This window comes from Cherax quadricarinatus, chromosome 30, assembly GCF_038502225.1.
Source record: "Cherax quadricarinatus isolate ZL_2023a chromosome 30, ASM3850222v1, whole genome shotgun sequence".
Lineage (NCBI taxonomy): Eukaryota > Metazoa > Arthropoda > Malacostraca > Decapoda > Parastacidae > Cherax > Cherax quadricarinatus.
Window position 1 is genome coordinate 3,006,446 of NC_091321.1, and position 20,000 is coordinate 3,026,445.

Here is a 20,000-nt window from a genome sequence, read left to right on the forward strand (position 1 = left end):
TGCTGGGCTACACACACACAGGAGGCGCTGGGCTAAACACACACAGGAAGTGCTGGGCTACACACACACACAGGAGGTGCTGGGCTACACACACACAGGAGGTGCTGGGCTACACACACACAGGAGGTGCTGGGCTACACACACACAGGAGGTGCTGGGCTACACACACACAGGAGGTGCTGGGCTACACACACACAGGAGGTGCTGGGCTACACACACACAGGACGTGCTGGGCTACACACACACAGGAGGTGCTGGGCTACACACACACAGGAGGTGCTGGGCTACACACACACAGGAGGCCCTGGGCTACACACACAGAGGAGGTGCTGGGCTACACACACACAGGAGGTGCTGGGCTACACACACACAGGAGGTGCTGGGCTACACACACACAGGAGGTGCTGGGCTACACACACACAGGAGGTGCTGGGCTACACACACAGAGGAGGTGCTGGGCTACACACACAGAGGAGGTGCTGGGCTACACACACACAGGAGGTGCTGGGCTACACACACACAGGAGGTGCTGGGCTACATACACACAGGAGGTGCTGGGCTACAGACACACAGAACATGCTGGGCTACACACACACAGGAGGTGCTGGGCTACACACACACAGGAGGTGCTGGGCTACACACACACAGGAGGCCCTGGGCTACACACACACAGGAGGTGCTGGGCTACACACACACAGGAGGTGCTGGGCTACACACACACAGGAGGTGCTGGGCTACACACACACAGGAGGTGCTGGGCTACACACACACAGGAGGTGCTGGGCTACACACACACAGGAGGTGCTGGGCTACACACACACAGGAGGTGCTGGGCTACAGACACACAGGAGGTGCTGGGCTACACACACACACAGGAGGTGCTGGGCTGCAGACACACAGGAGGTGCTGGGCTAGACACACAGGAGGTGCTGGGCTACAGACACACAGGAGGCCCTGGACTACAGACACACAGGAGGTGCTGGGCTACAGACACACAGGAGGTGCTGGGCTACACACACACAGGAGGTGCTGGGCTACAGACACACAGGAGGTGCTGGGCTACACACACACAGGAGGTGCTGGGCTACACACACACAGGAGGTGCTGGGCTACACACACACAGGAGGTGCTGGGCTACAGACACACAGGAGGTGCTGGGCTACGGACACACAGGAGGTGCTGGGCTACAGACACACAGGAGGTGCTGGGCTACAGCCACACAGGAGGTGCTGGGCTACAGACACACAGGAGGTGCTGGGCTACAGACACACAGGAGGTGCTGGGCTACAGACACACAGGAGGTGCTGGGCTACAGACACACAGGAGGTGCTGGGCTACAGACACACAGGACGTGCTGGGCTACAGACACACAGGAGGTGCTGGGCTACAGCCACACAGGAGGTGCTGGGCTACAGACACACAGGAGGTGCTGGGCTACAGACACACAGGAGGTGCTGGGCTACAGACACACAGGAGGTGCTGGGCTACACACACACAGGAGGTGCTGGGCTACAGACACACAGGAGGTGCTGGGCTACAGACACACAGGAGGTGCTGGGCTACACACACACAGGAAGTGCTGGGCTACAGACACACAGGACTTGCAGGGCTACAGACACACAGGAGGTGCTGGGCTACACACACACAGGAGGTGCTGGGCTACAGACACACAGGACGTGCTGGGCTACAGACACACAGGAGGTGCTGGGCTACAGACACACAGGAGGTGCTGGGCTACAGACACACAGGAGGTGCTGGGCTACAGACACACAGGACGTGCTGGGCTACAGACACACAGGAGGTGCTGGGCTACACACACACAGGAGGTGCTGGGCTACACACACACAGGAGGTGCTGGGCTACACACACACAGGAGGTGCTGGGCTACAGACACACAGGAGGTGCTGGGCTACAGACACACAGGAGGTGCTGGGCTACACACACACAGGAGGTGCTGGGCTACACACACACAGGAGGTGCTGGGCTACACACACACAGGAGGTGCTGGGCTACACACACACAGGACGTGCTGGGCTACACACACACAGGAGGTGCTGGGCTACACACACACAGGAGGTGCTGGGCTACAGACACACAGGACGTGCTGGGCTACAGACACACAGGAGGTGCTGGGCTACACACACACAGGAGGTGCTGGGCTACAGACACACAGGACGTGCTGGGCTACAGACACACAGGAGGTGCTGGGCTACAGACACACAGGAGGTGCTGGGCTACAGACACACAGGAGGTGCTGGGCTACAGACACACAGGAGGTGCTGGGCTACAGACACACAGGAGGTGCTGGGCTACAGACACACAGGAGGTGCTGGGCTACAGACACACAGGAGGTGCTGGGCTACAGACACACAGGAGGTGCTGGGCCACAGACACACAGGAGGTGCTGGGCCACAGACACACAGGAGGTGCTGGGCTACAGACACACAGGAGGTGCTGGGCTACAGACACACAGGAGGTGCTGGGCTACAGACACACAGGACGTGCTGGGCTACAGACACACAGGAGGTGCTGGGCTACAGACACACAGGAGGTGCTGGGCTACAGACACACAGGAGGTGCTGGGCTACAGACACACAGGAGGTGCTGGGCCACAGACACACAGGAGGTGCTGGGCTACAGACACACAGGAGGTGCTGGGCTACAGACACACAGGAGGTGCTGGGCTACAGACACACAGGAGGTGCTGGGCTACAGACACACAGGAGGTGCTGGGCCACAGACACACAGGAGGTGCTGGGCTACAGACACACAGGAGGTGCTGGGCTACAGACACACAGGAGGTGCTGGGCTACAGACACACAGGAGGTGCTGGGCTGCAGACACACAGGAGGTGCTGGGCCACAGACACACAGGAGGTGCTGGGCCACAGACACACAGGAGGTGCTGGGCTACAGACACACAGGAGGTGCTGGGCTACAGACACACAGGAGGTGCTGGGCTACAGACACACAGGACGTGCTGGGCTACAGACACACAGGAGGTGCTGGGCTACAGACACACAGGAGGTGCTGGGCTACAGACACACAGGAGGTGCTGGGCTACAGACACACAGGAGGTGCTGGGCCACAGACACACAGGAGGTGCTGGGCTACAGACACACAGGAGGTGCTGGGCTACAGACACACAGGAGGTGCTGGGCTACAGACACACAGGAGGTGCTGGGCTACAGACACACAGGAGGTGCTGGGCCACAGACACACAGGAGGTGCTGGGCTACAGACACACAGGAGGTGCTGGGCTACAGACACACAGGAGGTGCTGGGCTACAGACACACAGGAGGTGCTGGGCTACAGACACACAGGAGGTGCTGGGCTACACACACACAGGAGGTGCTGGGCTACAGACACACAGGAGGTGCTGGGCTACAGACACACAGGAGGTGCTGGGCTACACACACACAGGAGGTGCTGGGCTACAGACACACAGGAGGTGCTGGGCTACAGACACACAGGAGGTGCTGGGCTACACACACACAGGAGGTGCTGGGCTACACACACACAGGAGGTGCTGGGCTACAGACACACAGGAGGTGCTGGGCTACAGACACACAGGAGGTGCTGGGCTACAGACACACAGGAGGTGCTGGGCTACAGACACACAGGAGGTGCTGGGCTACAGCCACACAGGAGGTTCTGGGCTACAGCCACACAGGACGTGCTGGGCTACAGACACACAGGAGGTGCTGGGCTACAGACACACAGGAGGTGCTGGGCCACAGACAGACAATTGTCGTCACTGACGATCATCTGCAAGACAGAAAAGACCATAAGAAATATAATTTTTTTTGCTTTGCCAGCATGAATTTAGAAAATTAACAACAAGTGCAGTCTATGAAGATGATATAAGAATATATAGAACTAGGATGAAGAGGTAGTGATGGTTGCTAGTAGTTCACTCATCCTACACTCTTCTTCCTGAGATATTGTTGCTAGTAGTTCACTCATCCTACACTCTTCTTCCTGAGATATTGTTGCTAGTAGTTCACTCATCCTACACTCTTCTTCCTGAGATATTGTTGCTAGTAGTTCACTCATCCTACACTCTTCTTCCTGAGATATTGTTACTAGTAGTTCACTCATCCTACACTCTTCTTCCTGAGATATTGTTGCTAGTAGTTCACTCATCCTACACTCTTCTTCCTGAGATATTGTTACTAGTAGTTCACTCATCCTACACTCTTCTTCCTGAGATATTGTTACTAGTAGTTCACTCATCCTACACTCTTCTTCCTGAGATATTGTTACTAGTAGTTCACTCATCCTACACTCTTCTTCCTGAGATATTGTTACTAGTAGTTCACTCATCCTACACTCTTCTTCCTGAGATATTGTTACTAGTAGTTCACTCATCCTACACTCTTCTTCCTGAGATATTGTTACTAGTAGTTCACTCATCCTACACTCTTCTTCCTGAGATATTGTTGCTAGTAGTTCACTCATCCTACACTCTTCTTCCTGAGATATTGTTACTAGTAGTTCACTCATCCTACACTCTTCTTCCTGAGATATTGTTACTAGTAGTTCACTCATCCTACACTCTTCTTCCTGAGATATCGTTACTAGTAGTTCACTCATCCTACACTCTTCTTCCTGAGATATTGTTACTAGTAGTTCACTCATCCTACACTCTTCTTCCTGAGATATTGTTACTAGTAGTTCACTCATCCTACACTCTTCTTACTGAGATATTGTTACTAGTAGTTCACTCATCCTACACTCTTTTTCCTGAGATATTGTTACTAGTAGTTCACTCATCCTACACTCTTCTTCCTGAGATATTGTTGCTAGTAGTTCACTCATCCTACACTCTTCTTCCTGAGATATTGTTACTAGTAGTTCACTCATCCTACACTCTTCTTCCTGAGATATTGTTACTAGTAGTTCACTCATCCTACACTCTTCTTCCTGAGATATTGTTACTAGTAGTTCACTCATCCTACACTCTTCTTCCTGAGATATTGTTACTAGTAGTTCACTCATCCTACACTCTTCTTCCTGAGATATTGTTACTAGTAGTTCACTCATCCTACACTCTTCTTCCTGAGATATTGTTACTAGTAGTTCACTCATCCTACACTCTTTTTCCTGAGATATTGTTACTAGTAGTTCACTCATCCTACACTCTTCTTCCTGAGATATTGTTGCTAGTAGTTCACTTATCCTACACTCTTCTTCCTGAGATATTGTTACTAGTAGTTCACTCATCCTACACTCTTCTTCCTGAGATATTGTTACTAGTAGTTCACTCATCCTACACTCTTCTTCCTGAGATATTGTTACTAGTAGTTCACTCATCCTACACTCTTCTTCCTGAGATATTGTTACTAGTAGTTCACTCATCCTACACTCTTCTTCCTGAGATATTGTTACTAGTAGTTCACTCATCCTACACTCTTCTTCCTGAGATATTGTTACTAGTAGTTCACTCATCCTACTCTCTTCTTCCTGAGATATTGTTACTAGTAGTTCACTCATCCTACTCTCTTCTTCCTGAGATATTGTTACTAGTAGTTCACTCATCCTACACTCTTCTTCCTGAGATATTGTTACTAGTAGTTCACTCATCCTACACTCTTCTTCCTGAGATATTGTTGCTAGTAGTAAAATATGGTTTCTTTGCCGATTTATTTCTAATTATCTCTGTTTATTGTCAAGTGAGTGATGTAGACACTTGTATATAGTTTAGCAGATCCTCTTGACTCCTTTATGTATTGAACCTTCACGTGATGAACATAGGATCAGTACAATAGAATCAGACTACACTAGGTATCCCTTTTCTCCTTAAGCTTGTAAATATAATTGAAAGAAATCTAGAGTCTTGGATCAAGGCTGGTCCTAGACCCAAGAGTTCTGAGATGGAAACAACTGTTTTGGAATACACGACCTTTGGATACAAGAGAAGTGATGGTGCATAGGAAACATGACCACATCTTACAAGTCACTCAGAGACGTACTCAAAGTATACAAAACAGCTCCGGGTGGGAGAGAACATAAGAAGTGAATAGAAAGTTGAGTGACCTTCTGTCTGCAGGAAAAGTAAAGAAGATGTATATGGGATGTGTGCCACTCTGCACTGAAGGTAGTAAGAAAGAGGAGACCCAAGAACTGAGACTCAACTTCTCTTAACTAAGAGTTGAGACTCAGCCTTCTCATACACTAGAACTGGGACTCAACCTTCTCAGACCCAGGAGCCGGGAATCAACCCCAGCAGTGACTGCTACACGCACCGTTCTCACTGGGAGTGGCTGGTGTCCCATACAGCTGACGATCCAACACTCGCTTGTCTGCCAGGGATAATAACACAACCACTCAGTAAAATGTTCAACAAATATATATATATATATATATATATATATATATATATATATATATATATATATATATATATATATATATATATATATATATATATATATATATATATATATATATATATATATATATATATATATATATATATTTGTGTGTGAGAGAGAGATAGTGCATGTGCGTGTGCTTGTTTGTTTGTATGTGTGTTCACATCAATGATGAGAGAGAAGATGGTGTTACTTGAGGCCTCTCGCGCAGGAACTGCAAAAGCTTCTTCAGGAGCAATGCAATGAAGGAAATGGAGGGTGAAAAAAAATTATTGGAACCCAGAGAGATGCATTCAGGAATGCAGTGTAGCCAGAAGAGAAGGAAGAAGGCAGACAGAGGCGCCACTCTGACGCAACTCTCTGTGCCACTTGTCAAGAACTGTATATTAAGTAAGGAGAAAACAGTAACTAAACCCATAAACCCGACAAAAATGGTAATAATGGGTCTTATATAACATATAACATATCATTTATCATTCAAAGTCCACCTTATATGTTGATGTTTTTGGGCATAACTATCGTTTTTCCTCCTCGCTTAAAGCACACACATTCCTTGACATCTGGCACATAAAGTCGCGTCAGACTGGCGCCATCATCCTTCTGTTTTGCAAATGCAACGTAAATGACCTCGAACAACATCTTATCCCTCTCTCTCACGGTCACTATGCATATATATGTGTGTATATATATATATATATATATATATATATATATATATATATATATATATATATATATATATATATATATATATATATATATATATATACATGTATATATATATATATATATATATATATATATATATATATATATATATATATATATATATATATATATATATATATATATATATATATATATATATATATATATATATATATATATATATATATATATATAAAGATGCAGCACAACCACTGTAAAAGAATAGGGAAATTCCAAGCGCTTTCGTGACTTATCACATTATCAAAGAACTATAAAAATAAAAACATCAACAAGAAGGCATATAAGGGACATGACTACACCTCACAGTCGCGTCACAACACCTGGCTATGTGAAACACAACTGATACTCTACCCAATTATTAAGATTTTTTACTTGCCTAATATATCACTAAATTCTTCCCCAATTTTATTAATTATAAATAAATCCAATTAATATAACCCAAAAGAAATATTCATATTATTGTCAAAACTGCTTTTTATGAAACAAGATTCAATTATATTCCTGTCGACCATGGACTTGCTTGATACAACTTTCTCAACTTTTTGAAAATCAATTGGATGGTTAAAATCTCTTACATGAATAAATAGAACATTGGAATCTTGTCCAGTTCTAATGCTATATTTATGTTGTTTTAATCTTAGTTCGAGATTTTTACCAGTTTGAACTAATAAACTTTATCGCAAATTTTACAAGGAATCTTATAGACACATCCGTCAGCATTTTGAGGGGAATTTTTTATCAAAAGTTTTTTTTACTGTATCAAGATTTTTGAATACAACTTTGATATTAAAAGTCTTAAGAAGAGAAGGCATATCAACCAAGTTTTCATGGTAAGGGAGAACCAACATATTTTTAGTTGAATAAGGCTGGTTGTCCCTTTTTGGATTGTAAAAAGGACCCCAATGGAAATAAGTCCCTCTATCTGACTTTTCTGGGTTATCCTGGGTACTTTACACAGATGCTGCTATGTATGATAATCTATGTAACTGTATTTGTGTATACCTGAATAAACTTACGTACTTACTCCTATACTTACTAATTTCGAGCAATTTTACATGATTTATCAATTAACTTTCTTGGTTATTTTAGATTTTTAGCTATTTCATAAATTTTCGAGATTTCTTCATCTATTAATTCTGGACTACAAATACGCAAAAGTTCTCAAAAACATTGAGAGGAAAAACGACAGTTTAACTCTATCTTGATGTGAAGAATAATAGTGGACATAGGAACAGTTATTTGTTGGTTTTCTGTAATTTTAAAATTTAAAATAATTGTTACCCTTAATAATTAAAACATCTAGGAAAGGCAATGAGCTATTGTCTTCGATCTCAACAGTAAAATTTATAGAATGAGCTAAATTGTTTAATTTAACCAGGAAATGGTTTATGTCTATATTTTTAGGCAAAAAACACAAAATATCCTCAGCATATCTATATTGTTTTAAGCAATCTTGTCTCAAAAAATTCCATGTATAAATTACCAAGAACAGGTGAGAGAGGATTTCCCATTGCCATACCAAACTTCTGAGTGTAAAACTCATCATTAAACACAAATTTTGCACCAACAATACAAAGTTTAATAAGTTTAATGATAGTAGGAACTGCCAATGGTAAATCGTAATTAACAAGTTCTTCAGATAAGAAACTTAATAAATCATCAACTGGAACTTCTGTAAATAATGAAGTAACATCAAAACTAACCATGTTGAAATCATTTAAGTCAGCCAAGGAGCTTAATTTATCCACTAAATCTATGTTGTTTTTAACATTAAAGAAATTTTTCCAACACTTGGGCTCAAAATATCTACAAGATATTTAAATAAATTACAGGAAACTGAACCTATGGAGCTAATAATTGGTCTAACTGGATTACCTGGTTTGCGCATTTTTATTAACCTAACATAATCTAACAAACTACTTTCATTACGTGCTGTATCATATCTAGTACACTTGTTTATCCTCTTTTTCATAAAATATGTATTATTTATTACCAAACCTCTTTCTACACATAATTCACTTAAAGGCTCCCCGTTTTCATTTACCGCTGGCATTCCAAATTTACCTACTACTCCCTCTACAACATTTTTACCCACTTTAGCATTGAGATCCCTAACCACAAGCACTCTCTCACTTGGTTCAAAACTCTCATCGCACTTACTCAACATTTCCCAAAATCTCTCTCTCTCCTCTAAGCCTCTGTCTTTTCCAGGTGAATAAACACTTATTATAACCCCCTTTTTACATCCAACCCTTATTTTACTCCACATAATGCTTGAATTTATACATTTATATTCATTCCTTTCCTGCCATAACTTATCCTTAAACATTATTACTATCCTTTCCTTAGCTCTAACTCTATTTGAAACCCCTGACCTAATTCCATTTATTTCTCCCCACTGAAATTCTCCTATCCCCTTCAGCTTTGTTTCATTTCAAGCCAGGACATCCAGCTTTTTTTCATTCATAACATCCACAATCATCTCTTTCTTAACATTCGCACAACATCCACGAACATTCAAACATCCCACTTTGACGATTTTCTTCTTTTTTTTAGTAAGCTATAAGGGAAAAAGAGTTACTAGCTCATTGTTCCCAGCATTTTAGTTGACTTTTACAACACGCATGGCTTACGGAGGAAAGATTCTTATTCCACTTCCCCATGAATATAAAAGGGAAAGCAATCAGAACGAGAACTATTAAGATAAAATGAAAGAAAACTCAGATGAGTGTGTATACATAAACATGTACATGTATGTGTAGTGTGACGTAAGTGTAAGTAGAAGTAACAAGACGTACCTGTAATCTTGCATGTTTATGAGACAGAAGAAAGACACCAACAATCCTACCATCATGTAAAACAAATACAGGCTTCCGGTTTACACTCACTTGGATGAGGTTAACTTCTTGCTTTACCACTGTTATAGTCAGGTTAATATTAAAGCGACCACTATGAACACTTGGTGGCTGGAACGTACCGTTGGTAAGTAAAACGTAACTGGAATGTACCTTTGGCAAGGTGGAACTGCTAGCAATGTTCCCATCAAGAAGAAAGGTGATTTACAGAAAGTGACACAGTGATTCCTGGAACCTACTGAATACTCATAGAAACAGTGTAACTAACACACACACACACACACAGCTTATTTGATCTTTGCTAGACGATACTAGTTAAAGTTCAAATAAGAAAGCTTACTGGATCTTTGCTAGACGGTACTAAAGAAAGTGCTGATAACACACACATAGCTTACTTGATCTTTGTTAGATGGTCTAGAAAAAGTAACAATAATACATCCAGCTTAATGGATCTTTGCTAGATGGTACTAGAGAAAGTGTAACCAGTGCGCATCTCACTGGAACACGGATGGCAGCAGAGAAAGATGAATATTTGCATAGCTTCCAAAAATGTTGCTAGATGGTAAAAAAAAAGATACACTGTTGTCTGGAAGATGCCGGATGGAACGTGAACAAAAATTCCCATAGCGTTCTGGAATGTGATGAACAATAGTAGAGTAAGTGAAGCCTCCATACAGCTTTTCCCTGACGTAGATGGTCATCAATGGAGTTCAGAAAGAAGCCTCCTGGACAATGACTGGAAGATGACTGAGAGATACTAGAGGAAGTGAGACCAACACACACACACACACCCTAAACAGTACTGCAGTGAGGCCACCACAATCACACACACACACACACACACACGCACACACACACACACACACACACACACACACACACACACACACACACACACACACACACACACACACACACACACACACACACACACACACACACACATACACACACACATTTCCTGGAACACCAGTGGAGGGTTCCTCAGAGAGCTGGAGTAACTTTCGTGAGTGTCTCTCTTAAACATTGCCAGGTGAAAGTCAGTATGCTTCACCACAACATATTATGTTCTCTCTTGTCCCAGACCATGAAGTTCACACAGCAGTGTAGACATGTCTAGTTAATGTAATGTACACACAGTGTAGACATGTGTATTTGTTTATATTATTTACACAGTGTAGACATGTGTATTTGTTTATATTATTCACACAGTGTGAACATATCTACATGTATATATTTCCCACACAGTGTACGAATGTGTACATGATATAATGTACCCAGGGTAGATGTTGGCTCAGTATTGTAGTTGTAAGTTCAAAGTGAAAGCATAATTAAGAACGTAATCATTCGTGGGTGTAATATAATCCTTGATACGCGGTTCGTGTTTGCCATGACTGTCTCAAGTGCTTCCTGGCTGGCCTGAGATTCTCAGTCAGGTTATTCCAGTTCAACTGAACTTGGTCAAATGTTGTTCAACACGACAAATGTGCGCAGCATTTGGGTATTTGTATTGCCGAAATGTATCACCTGTGTAACAGTCTTATGCAGTTGAATACAACAATGGAGACGGTAGAAGCAGTTGGGAAGGAATCAGTCCGTCAGGGCTGGTATTAGGTAGTCAGTCCCTCAAGCCTAAATTTGAGGCCTGGAGCCAGATCTTATATACATGGGGCATTCAACATTTGTTTTTAATTATAATGAAAAAATATCAGATATTTAATCCATATATATATATATATATATATATATATATATATATATATATATATATATATATATATATATATATATATATATATATATATATATATATATATATATATATATATATATAAGCGAGTATCTTGTATGTCGTGACCAAGTCTCTACCGAGATTCTTACATGTATCAGTACTGGGAGGAAAGTCGAGTCTCGGCCAGTATTCACTCTGTTCATTAACATTTCTTCCATAATACTTATCTTGGGTTTATAAAGTTGTGATTGTAGATAAAAAAGGCAGTTGTGAACACAGGTGAATATTACAGCTGTACTGCCCACCAACACACGTACATACAGATACAAACACACACCAACACACGTACATACAGATACAAACACACACCAACACACGTACATACAGATACAAACACACACGAACACACGTACATACAGACACAAACACACCAACACACTTACATACAGACACAAACACACACCAACACGCGTACATACAAACACAAACACACACAAACACACTTACATACAGACACAAACACACACCAACACACGTACATACATACACAAACACACCAACACACTTACATACAGACACAAACACACACCAACACACGTACATACAAACACAAACACACACAAACACACTTACATACAGACACAAACACACACCAACACACGTACATACATACACAAACACACCAACACACTTACATACAGAAACAAACACACACCAACACACGTACATACAGAAAAAAACACACACCAACACACGTACATACAAACACAAACACACACCAACACACGTACATACATACACAAACACACCAACACACTTACATACAGACACAAACACACACCAACACACGTACATACAGACACAAACACACTCAAACACACGTACATACAGACACAAACACACTCCATAACACGTACATACAGACACAAACACACACCAACACACGTATATACAGACACAAACACACACCAACACACGCACATACAGGCACAAACACACACCAACACACGTACATACAGACACAAACACACACCAACACACGTACATACAGACACAAACACACTCCATAACACGTACATACAGACACAAACACACTCCAACACACGTATATACAGACACAAACACGCCAACACACGTACATACAGACACAAACACACGCCAACACACGTACATACAGACACAAACACACACCAACACACGTACATACAGACACAAACACACTCCAACACACGTGCATACAGACACAAACACACACCAACACACGTACATACAGATACAAACGCACTCCAACACACGTATATACAGACACAAACACACACCAACACACGTACATACAGACACAAACACACTCCAACACACGTATATACAGACACAAACACGCCAACAGACGTACATACAGACACAAACACACTCCAACACACGTGCATACAGACACAAACACACACCAACACACGTACATACAGATACAAACGCACTCCAACACACGTATATACAGACACAAACACACACCAACACACGTACATACAGACACAAACACACTCCAACACACGTACATACAGACACAAACACACACCAACACACGTACATACAGACACAAACACACTCCAACACACGTACATACAGACACAAACACACGCCAACACACGTACATACAGACACAAACACACTCCAACACACGTACATACAGACACAAACACACTCCAACACACGTACATACAGACACAAACACACTCCAACACACGTATATACAGACACAAACACACTCCAACACACGTATATACAGACACAAACACGCCAACACACGTACATACAGACACAAACACACACCAACACACGTACATACAGACACAAACACACGCCAACACACGTACATACAGACACAAACACACTCCAACACACGTATATACAGACACAAACACGCCAACACACGTACATACAGACACAAACACACACCAACACACGTACATACAGACACAAACACACGCCAACACACGTACATACAGACACAAACACACACCAACACACGTATATACAGACACAAACACACTCCAACACACGTATATACAGACACAAACACACACCAACACACGTACATACAGACACAAACACACGCCAACACACGTACATACAGACACAAACACACACCAACACACGTATATACAGACACAAACACACTCCAACACACGTATATACAGACACAAACACACACCAACACACGTACATACAGACACAAACACACGCCAACACACGTACATACAGACACAAACACACTCCAACACACGTATATACAGACACAAACACACTCCAACACACGTATATACAGACACAAACACGCCAACACACGTACATACAGACACAAACACACACCAACACACATACATATAGACACAAACACACCAACACACATACACAGAGGCACCACTAACAAGATAGTACGTGTCACTGTTAACAGGTCAGTTAGCAGTGAGCTGGAAAACAGTGACGTACACGGTGAGGCAGAGACAAGTGGTCTCCTGCACTTGTGTACACTTTAAAGTGGCCTGCACGTGTTTACACGTTAAAGGACCTGCTAGACGAGGAGAGACTAAAAAAAGCTGAATTTGATCTGGGAAAATAAGAAGACACGGGGATATATGATCACGACGTAGAAGATAACCAGAAATATTTATAGTCAATTTGGGATAGCTGACCGCGCGCACACACACACACACACACACACACACACACACACACACACACACACACACACACACACACACACACACACACACACACACACACACACACACACACACACACACACACACACACACACAAACACACACACACACACACACACACACACACACACACACACAGACACACACACCTGTGACGGTCAGGTAGACAGTCCTGACAATCTTGGGGTCAGAGTTAACTTGGCACTTGTAGGCACCTGTGTCCCGGGGCTGTGTGTACTGCAGCTGCAACGTCCAGTCATCCGTCTCACTGCTGTGCAACACCTGTGGAACACAAAAATAGTAACACCTGTGAAACACATGACACCTGTGTAACACATAACACCTGTGCAATACTTGTAGAACACATAAGTATGATGTAACACTTGTTGAACATATGGCTTATGTAACACCTGTGGAACACCTAACTGTTATGTAACACCTGTGGAACACCTAACTGTTATGTAACACCTGTGGAACACGTAACTGTTATGTAACACCTGTGGAACACGTAACTGTTATGTAACACCTGTGGAACACGTAACTGTTATGTAACACCTGTGGAACACGTAACTGTTATGTAACACCTGTGGAACACGTAACTGTTATGTAACACCTGTGGAACACGTAACTGTTATGTAACACCTGTGGAACACGTAACTGTTATGTAACACCTGTGGAACACGTAACTGTTATGTAACACCTGTGGAACACGTAACTGTTATGTAACACCTGTGGAACACGTAACTGTTATGTAACACCTGTGGAACACGTAACTGTTATGTAACACCTGTGGAACACGTAACCAATGCTTAACGCCTTTGTAACAGTTGTACGACACAGAGCTATTAAGTAACACCATTGTAACACGTTTGTAACACAGGTGTTATGCAACACTTGCTTAACACCTGTGAGTCACCTTCGTCACACCTGGTTATGAAACATTATTGTAATATCATTTGTTATGCAACACATGTGTAACACCTGTGTAGTTCCTGTATTTACCTGCATTACACCTTTGTTAATGCCTCTGTAGCAAATTTGTTACGTATCATCTGTGTAACACTTGCTATATAACACCTGCGTAACACATACTTGTCATATAACATCTGTGTAATACCTGGACACCTGTGTAGCACTCACATGTATAATACAATACCTGTATGTACCTGGACGAGGGAGGGAGAGTGAGGGAGGGGAGAGTGAGGGAGGGGAGAGTGAGGGAGGGGAGAGTGAGGGAGGGGAGAGTGAGGGAGGGGAGAGTGAGGGAGGGGAGAGTGAGGGAGAGGACAGTGAGGGAGGGGAGAGTGAGGGAGGGGAGAGTGAGGGAGGGGAGAGTGAGGGAGGGGAGAGTGTGGGAGGGGAGAGTGAGGGAGAGGAGAGTGAGGCAGGGGAGAGTGAGGGAGGGGAGAGTGAGGGAGGGGAGAGTGAGGGAGGGGAGAGTGAGGGAGGGGAGAGTGAGGGAGGGGAGAGTGAGGGAGGGGAGAGTGAGGGAGGGGAGAGTGAGGGAGGGGAGAGTGAGGGAGGGGAGAGTGAGGGAGGGGAGAGTGAGGGAGGGGAGAGTGAGGGAGAGGAGAGTGAGGGAGGGGAGAGTGAGGGAGGGGAGAGTGAAGGAGGGGGAGTGAGGGAGGGGAGAGACAGTCGGGCGATGCTAATGCTGCTAATAACACTCTCCTACAAACACTCTCCTGCTAACACTCTCCTACAAACACTCTCCTGCTAACACTCTCCTACAAACACTCTCCTGCTAACACTCTCCTACAAACACTCTCCTGCTAACACTCTCCTACAAACACTCTCCTGCTAACACTCTCTTACTAACACTCTCATGCTAACACTCTCCTGCTAACACTCTCCTACTAACACTCTCCTGCTAACACTCTCCTGCTAACACTCTCCTACTAACACTCTCCTGCTAACACTCTCCTGCTAACACTCTCCTACAAACACTCTCCTGCTAACACTCTCCTGCTAACACTCTCCTACTAACACTCTCCTGCTAACACTCTCCTGCTAACACTCTCCTACTAACACTCTCCTGCTAACACTCTCCTGCTAACACTCTCCTACAAACACTCGCCTACTAACGCTCTCCCGCTAACAATCTCTCTCCTGTTAACTACAGGTGCGTCTCCTCTTACATATCAGTGAGATATCCACCAGACATTGTAGGTTTACATTATTTCAACGTAGCAATCATATTGCCGTACTCTACGTTCTCTACGGCGAAATTAATTTTCGACCTATCTGACTTCGCGGCCAAATTATTCAAGTCTGACTACTTTTAGTTTCGGGAACACTAATTGCGGCAAGGAGAGGGTCAAAGAAACCATCCCTGAGGAACGTCATTTGCTAGGGTCAGCCACTCTGATACTTGCAGAGTTATTGCCTATTGTTTGTTTTCGTTGAGCCAGTCGTTGATCCTGGGTTGTCTGTTGTACCACCTGGCGGGGGTTTGTCTGGTAATCTCTTGTGAAGTTTTATCGAAGGCTTTCTAGACGCACGTTTTCAAAGGATTTCTGGAAGCATTCTGTCGAAGGCTTCCTGGAAGCACTTTGTCGAAGGATTTCTGGAAGCACTCTGTCGAAGGATTTCTGGAAGCACTTTGTCGAAGGATTTCTGGAAGCACTCTGTCGAAGGCTTTCTGGAAGCACTCTGTCGAAGGCTTTCTGGAAGCACTTTGCCGAATGTTTTCTGGAAGCACTCTGCCGTAAGCTTTCTGAAAGCATTCTGTCGAAGGCTTTCTGGAAACACTTTGTCGAATGTTTTCTGGAAGCACTCTGCCGTAAGCTTTCTGAAATAACTTTGCAGAAGACTTTCTGCAAATCGAGGAGAGCTCCATCTGTGGCTTGTGTACCTTTCACTTTTCGTAATCGTATTTCAGTGTTTTTTTTAACAAATCCGTTTGTACTATTACTCTCTTACGAAATTTGCGTAAATAATTTGTACTTTCCTTCCTTCTACCGATTTGTGAAATATCTCTCTCAGCAGGTTACTAATGTTTACACTTCAAACTTCTCTCTCGACTGTTTCTCTCAGCAGGTTACCAATGTTTACACTTCAAACTTCTCCCTCGACTGTTTCTCTCAGCAGGTTACCAATGTTTACACTTCAAACTTCTCCCTCGACTGTTTCTCTCAGCAGGTTACCAATGTTTACACTTCAAACTTCTCCCTCGACTGTTTCTCTCAGCAGGTTACCAATGTTTACACTTCAAACTTCTCTCTCGACTGTTTCTCTCAGCAGGTTACCAATGTTTACACTTCAAACTTCTCTCTCGACTGTTTCTCTCAGCAGGTTACCAATGTTTACACTTCAAACTTCTCTCTCGACTGTTTCTCTCAGCAGGTTACCAATGTTTACACTTCAAACTTTTCCCTCGACTGTTTCTCTCAGCAGGTTACCAATGTTTACACTTCAAACTTCTCTCTCGACTGTTTCTCTCAGCAGGTTACCAATGTTTACACTTCAAACTTCACTCTCGACTTTCTCTCAGCAGGTTACCAATGTTTACACTTCAAACTTCTCCCTCGAATGTTTCTCTCAGCAGGTTACCAATGTTTACACTTCAAACTTCTCCCTCGACTGTTTCTCTCAGCAGGTTACCAATGTTTACACTTCAAACTTCTCCCTCGACTGTTTCTCTAAGCAGGTTACCAATGTTTACACTTCAAACTTCTCCCTCGACTGTTTCTCTCAGCAGGTTACCAATGTTTACACCTGAAACTTCTCCCTCGACTGGCCCAATTTGTGGATATATATATTGAACTTCATTTATTTTTCGTGTCAAGGCTGCTGGTGTTGCTAATGTATATGTAATGTATCAGTTTAAGATGAGTCTGGGCAGTATCAGTAATATTAACAACATTAGTAATATTAGTAATTTCAGATTACAAGATCGAATCCCAGTTAATAATCTGAAGTGGTGGTCCTTGTTGTGTTCAGAGGAGTGATGTTAGGATGACCGTGAGTGTACATACAAAGATGTCAGGAGGAGTGTGCACATGCAAGGATGTTAGGATGACTGTATAAACACAGAGTTGTTAGTGTGTATACTGTGTGTATGTGTGTACACAATGAAGTCAGGAAAGACTCAGTGTACGGATGTCACTGAGAATGAAATGTGCTATGTATGCCAGTGTACACAACATTACATGAGGTAAGCTATGTTACTGCTCGAGAGCTCATGATTCATGGCACTAGAGCTAGCCTTCCTTCCCTCCCTGCACTCATACCTGGTTACCTTCCATTCTGAAAAGCATTAATAATAATAATAATGCTAACAATAATAATAATAATAATAATAATAATAATATTATTATTAATAATAATAATAATAATAATAATAATAATAATAATAATAATAATAATACAAATAATAACCACAATAATAATAGTAACAAAAAAAAATAATCATATTGTTGGTCTGATATGCTTCAATATTCTTCCTTTTTCATTTACTCCTTCTTTCATCATTCTTGGCTTTTATCTCGACCCTCCTATCAACACTCTCTCTATCTCTCTCTCCCACTCTCTTCCTCTTAATCTCTCTACTTCTCCTTCACTTACATCCTTCCTCTCTCTACACAAAAGAATTGTTGTTGATTCTGTGCAACATTCTTGGGAATGTTGCGTGTGCTAACCCACTTAAGTGCACACCATCCGCCCTGAATACACTTTCATCTCTTCCCGAGTTGTCACAGAGATTTATACTCCCGCTATCCTTCTCTACGGTACATATATATATATGCAGTCTATTCTGATATTAAATCCCTTAAAATTGGTGAGGGTGTTGAATTTTTCCTGCATATGGAGACTCACACTGCCTGCAGCAGTGCTGGTTGTCATGGTATTCAGCAGTGCTGGTTGTCATGGTATTCAGCAGTGCTGGTTGTCATGGTATTCAGCAGTGCTGGTTGTCATGGTGCTTAGCAGTGCTGGTTGTCATGGTGCTTAGCAGTGCTGGTTGTCATGGTGCTTAGCAGTGCTGGTTGTCATGGTATTCAGCAGTGCTGGTTGTCATGGTGCTTAGCAGTGCTGGTTGTCATGGTGCTTAGCAGTGCTGGTTGTCATGGTGCTTAGCAATGCTGGTTGTCATGGTGCTTAGCAGTGCTGGTTGTCATGGTATTCAGCAGTGCTGGTTGTCATGGTGCTTAGCAGTGCTGGTTGTCATGGTGCTTAGCAGTGCTGGTTGTCATGGTGCTTAGCAGTGCTGGTTGTCATGGTATTCAGCAGTGCTGGTTGTCATGGTGCTTAGCAGTGCTGGTTGTCATGGTATTCAGCAGTGCTGGTTGTCATGGTGCTTAGCAGTGCTGGTTGTTATGGTACTCAGCAGTGCTGGTTGTTATGGTACTCAGCAGTGATGGTTGTTATGGTACTCAGCAGTGCTGAATGTCATGGTACTCAGCAGTGCTGGTTGTCGTGGTACTCAGCAGTGCTGGTTGTCATGGTGCTTAGCAGTGCTGGTTGTTATGGTACTCAGCAGTGCTGGTTGTCATGGTACCCAGCTGTGCTGGTTGTCATGGTGCTTAGCAGTGCTGGTTGTTATGGTACTCAGCAGTGCTGGTTGTTATGGTACTCAGCAGTGCTG

At 43.4% G+C, this 20,000-nt stretch overlaps 1 protein-coding gene across 1 annotated transcript in view; it reads right to left on the bottom strand.

The window, feature by feature from the left end:
- LOC128692481 (uncharacterized) overlaps nt 1-20,000 on the bottom strand; it is a 382,774-nt gene that overhangs the window by 23,206 nt on the left and 339,568 nt on the right. The window contains exons 4-5 of the mRNA XM_070089840.1: nt 14,563-14,695; nt 6,249-6,305 (exon numbers count right to left, since the gene is read on the bottom strand). Of these exons, the coding sequence (XP_069945941.1) occupies nt 6,249-6,305; nt 14,563-14,695 (190 nt within the window). The remainder of the gene's footprint in view (nt 1-6,248; nt 6,306-14,562; nt 14,696-20,000) is intronic.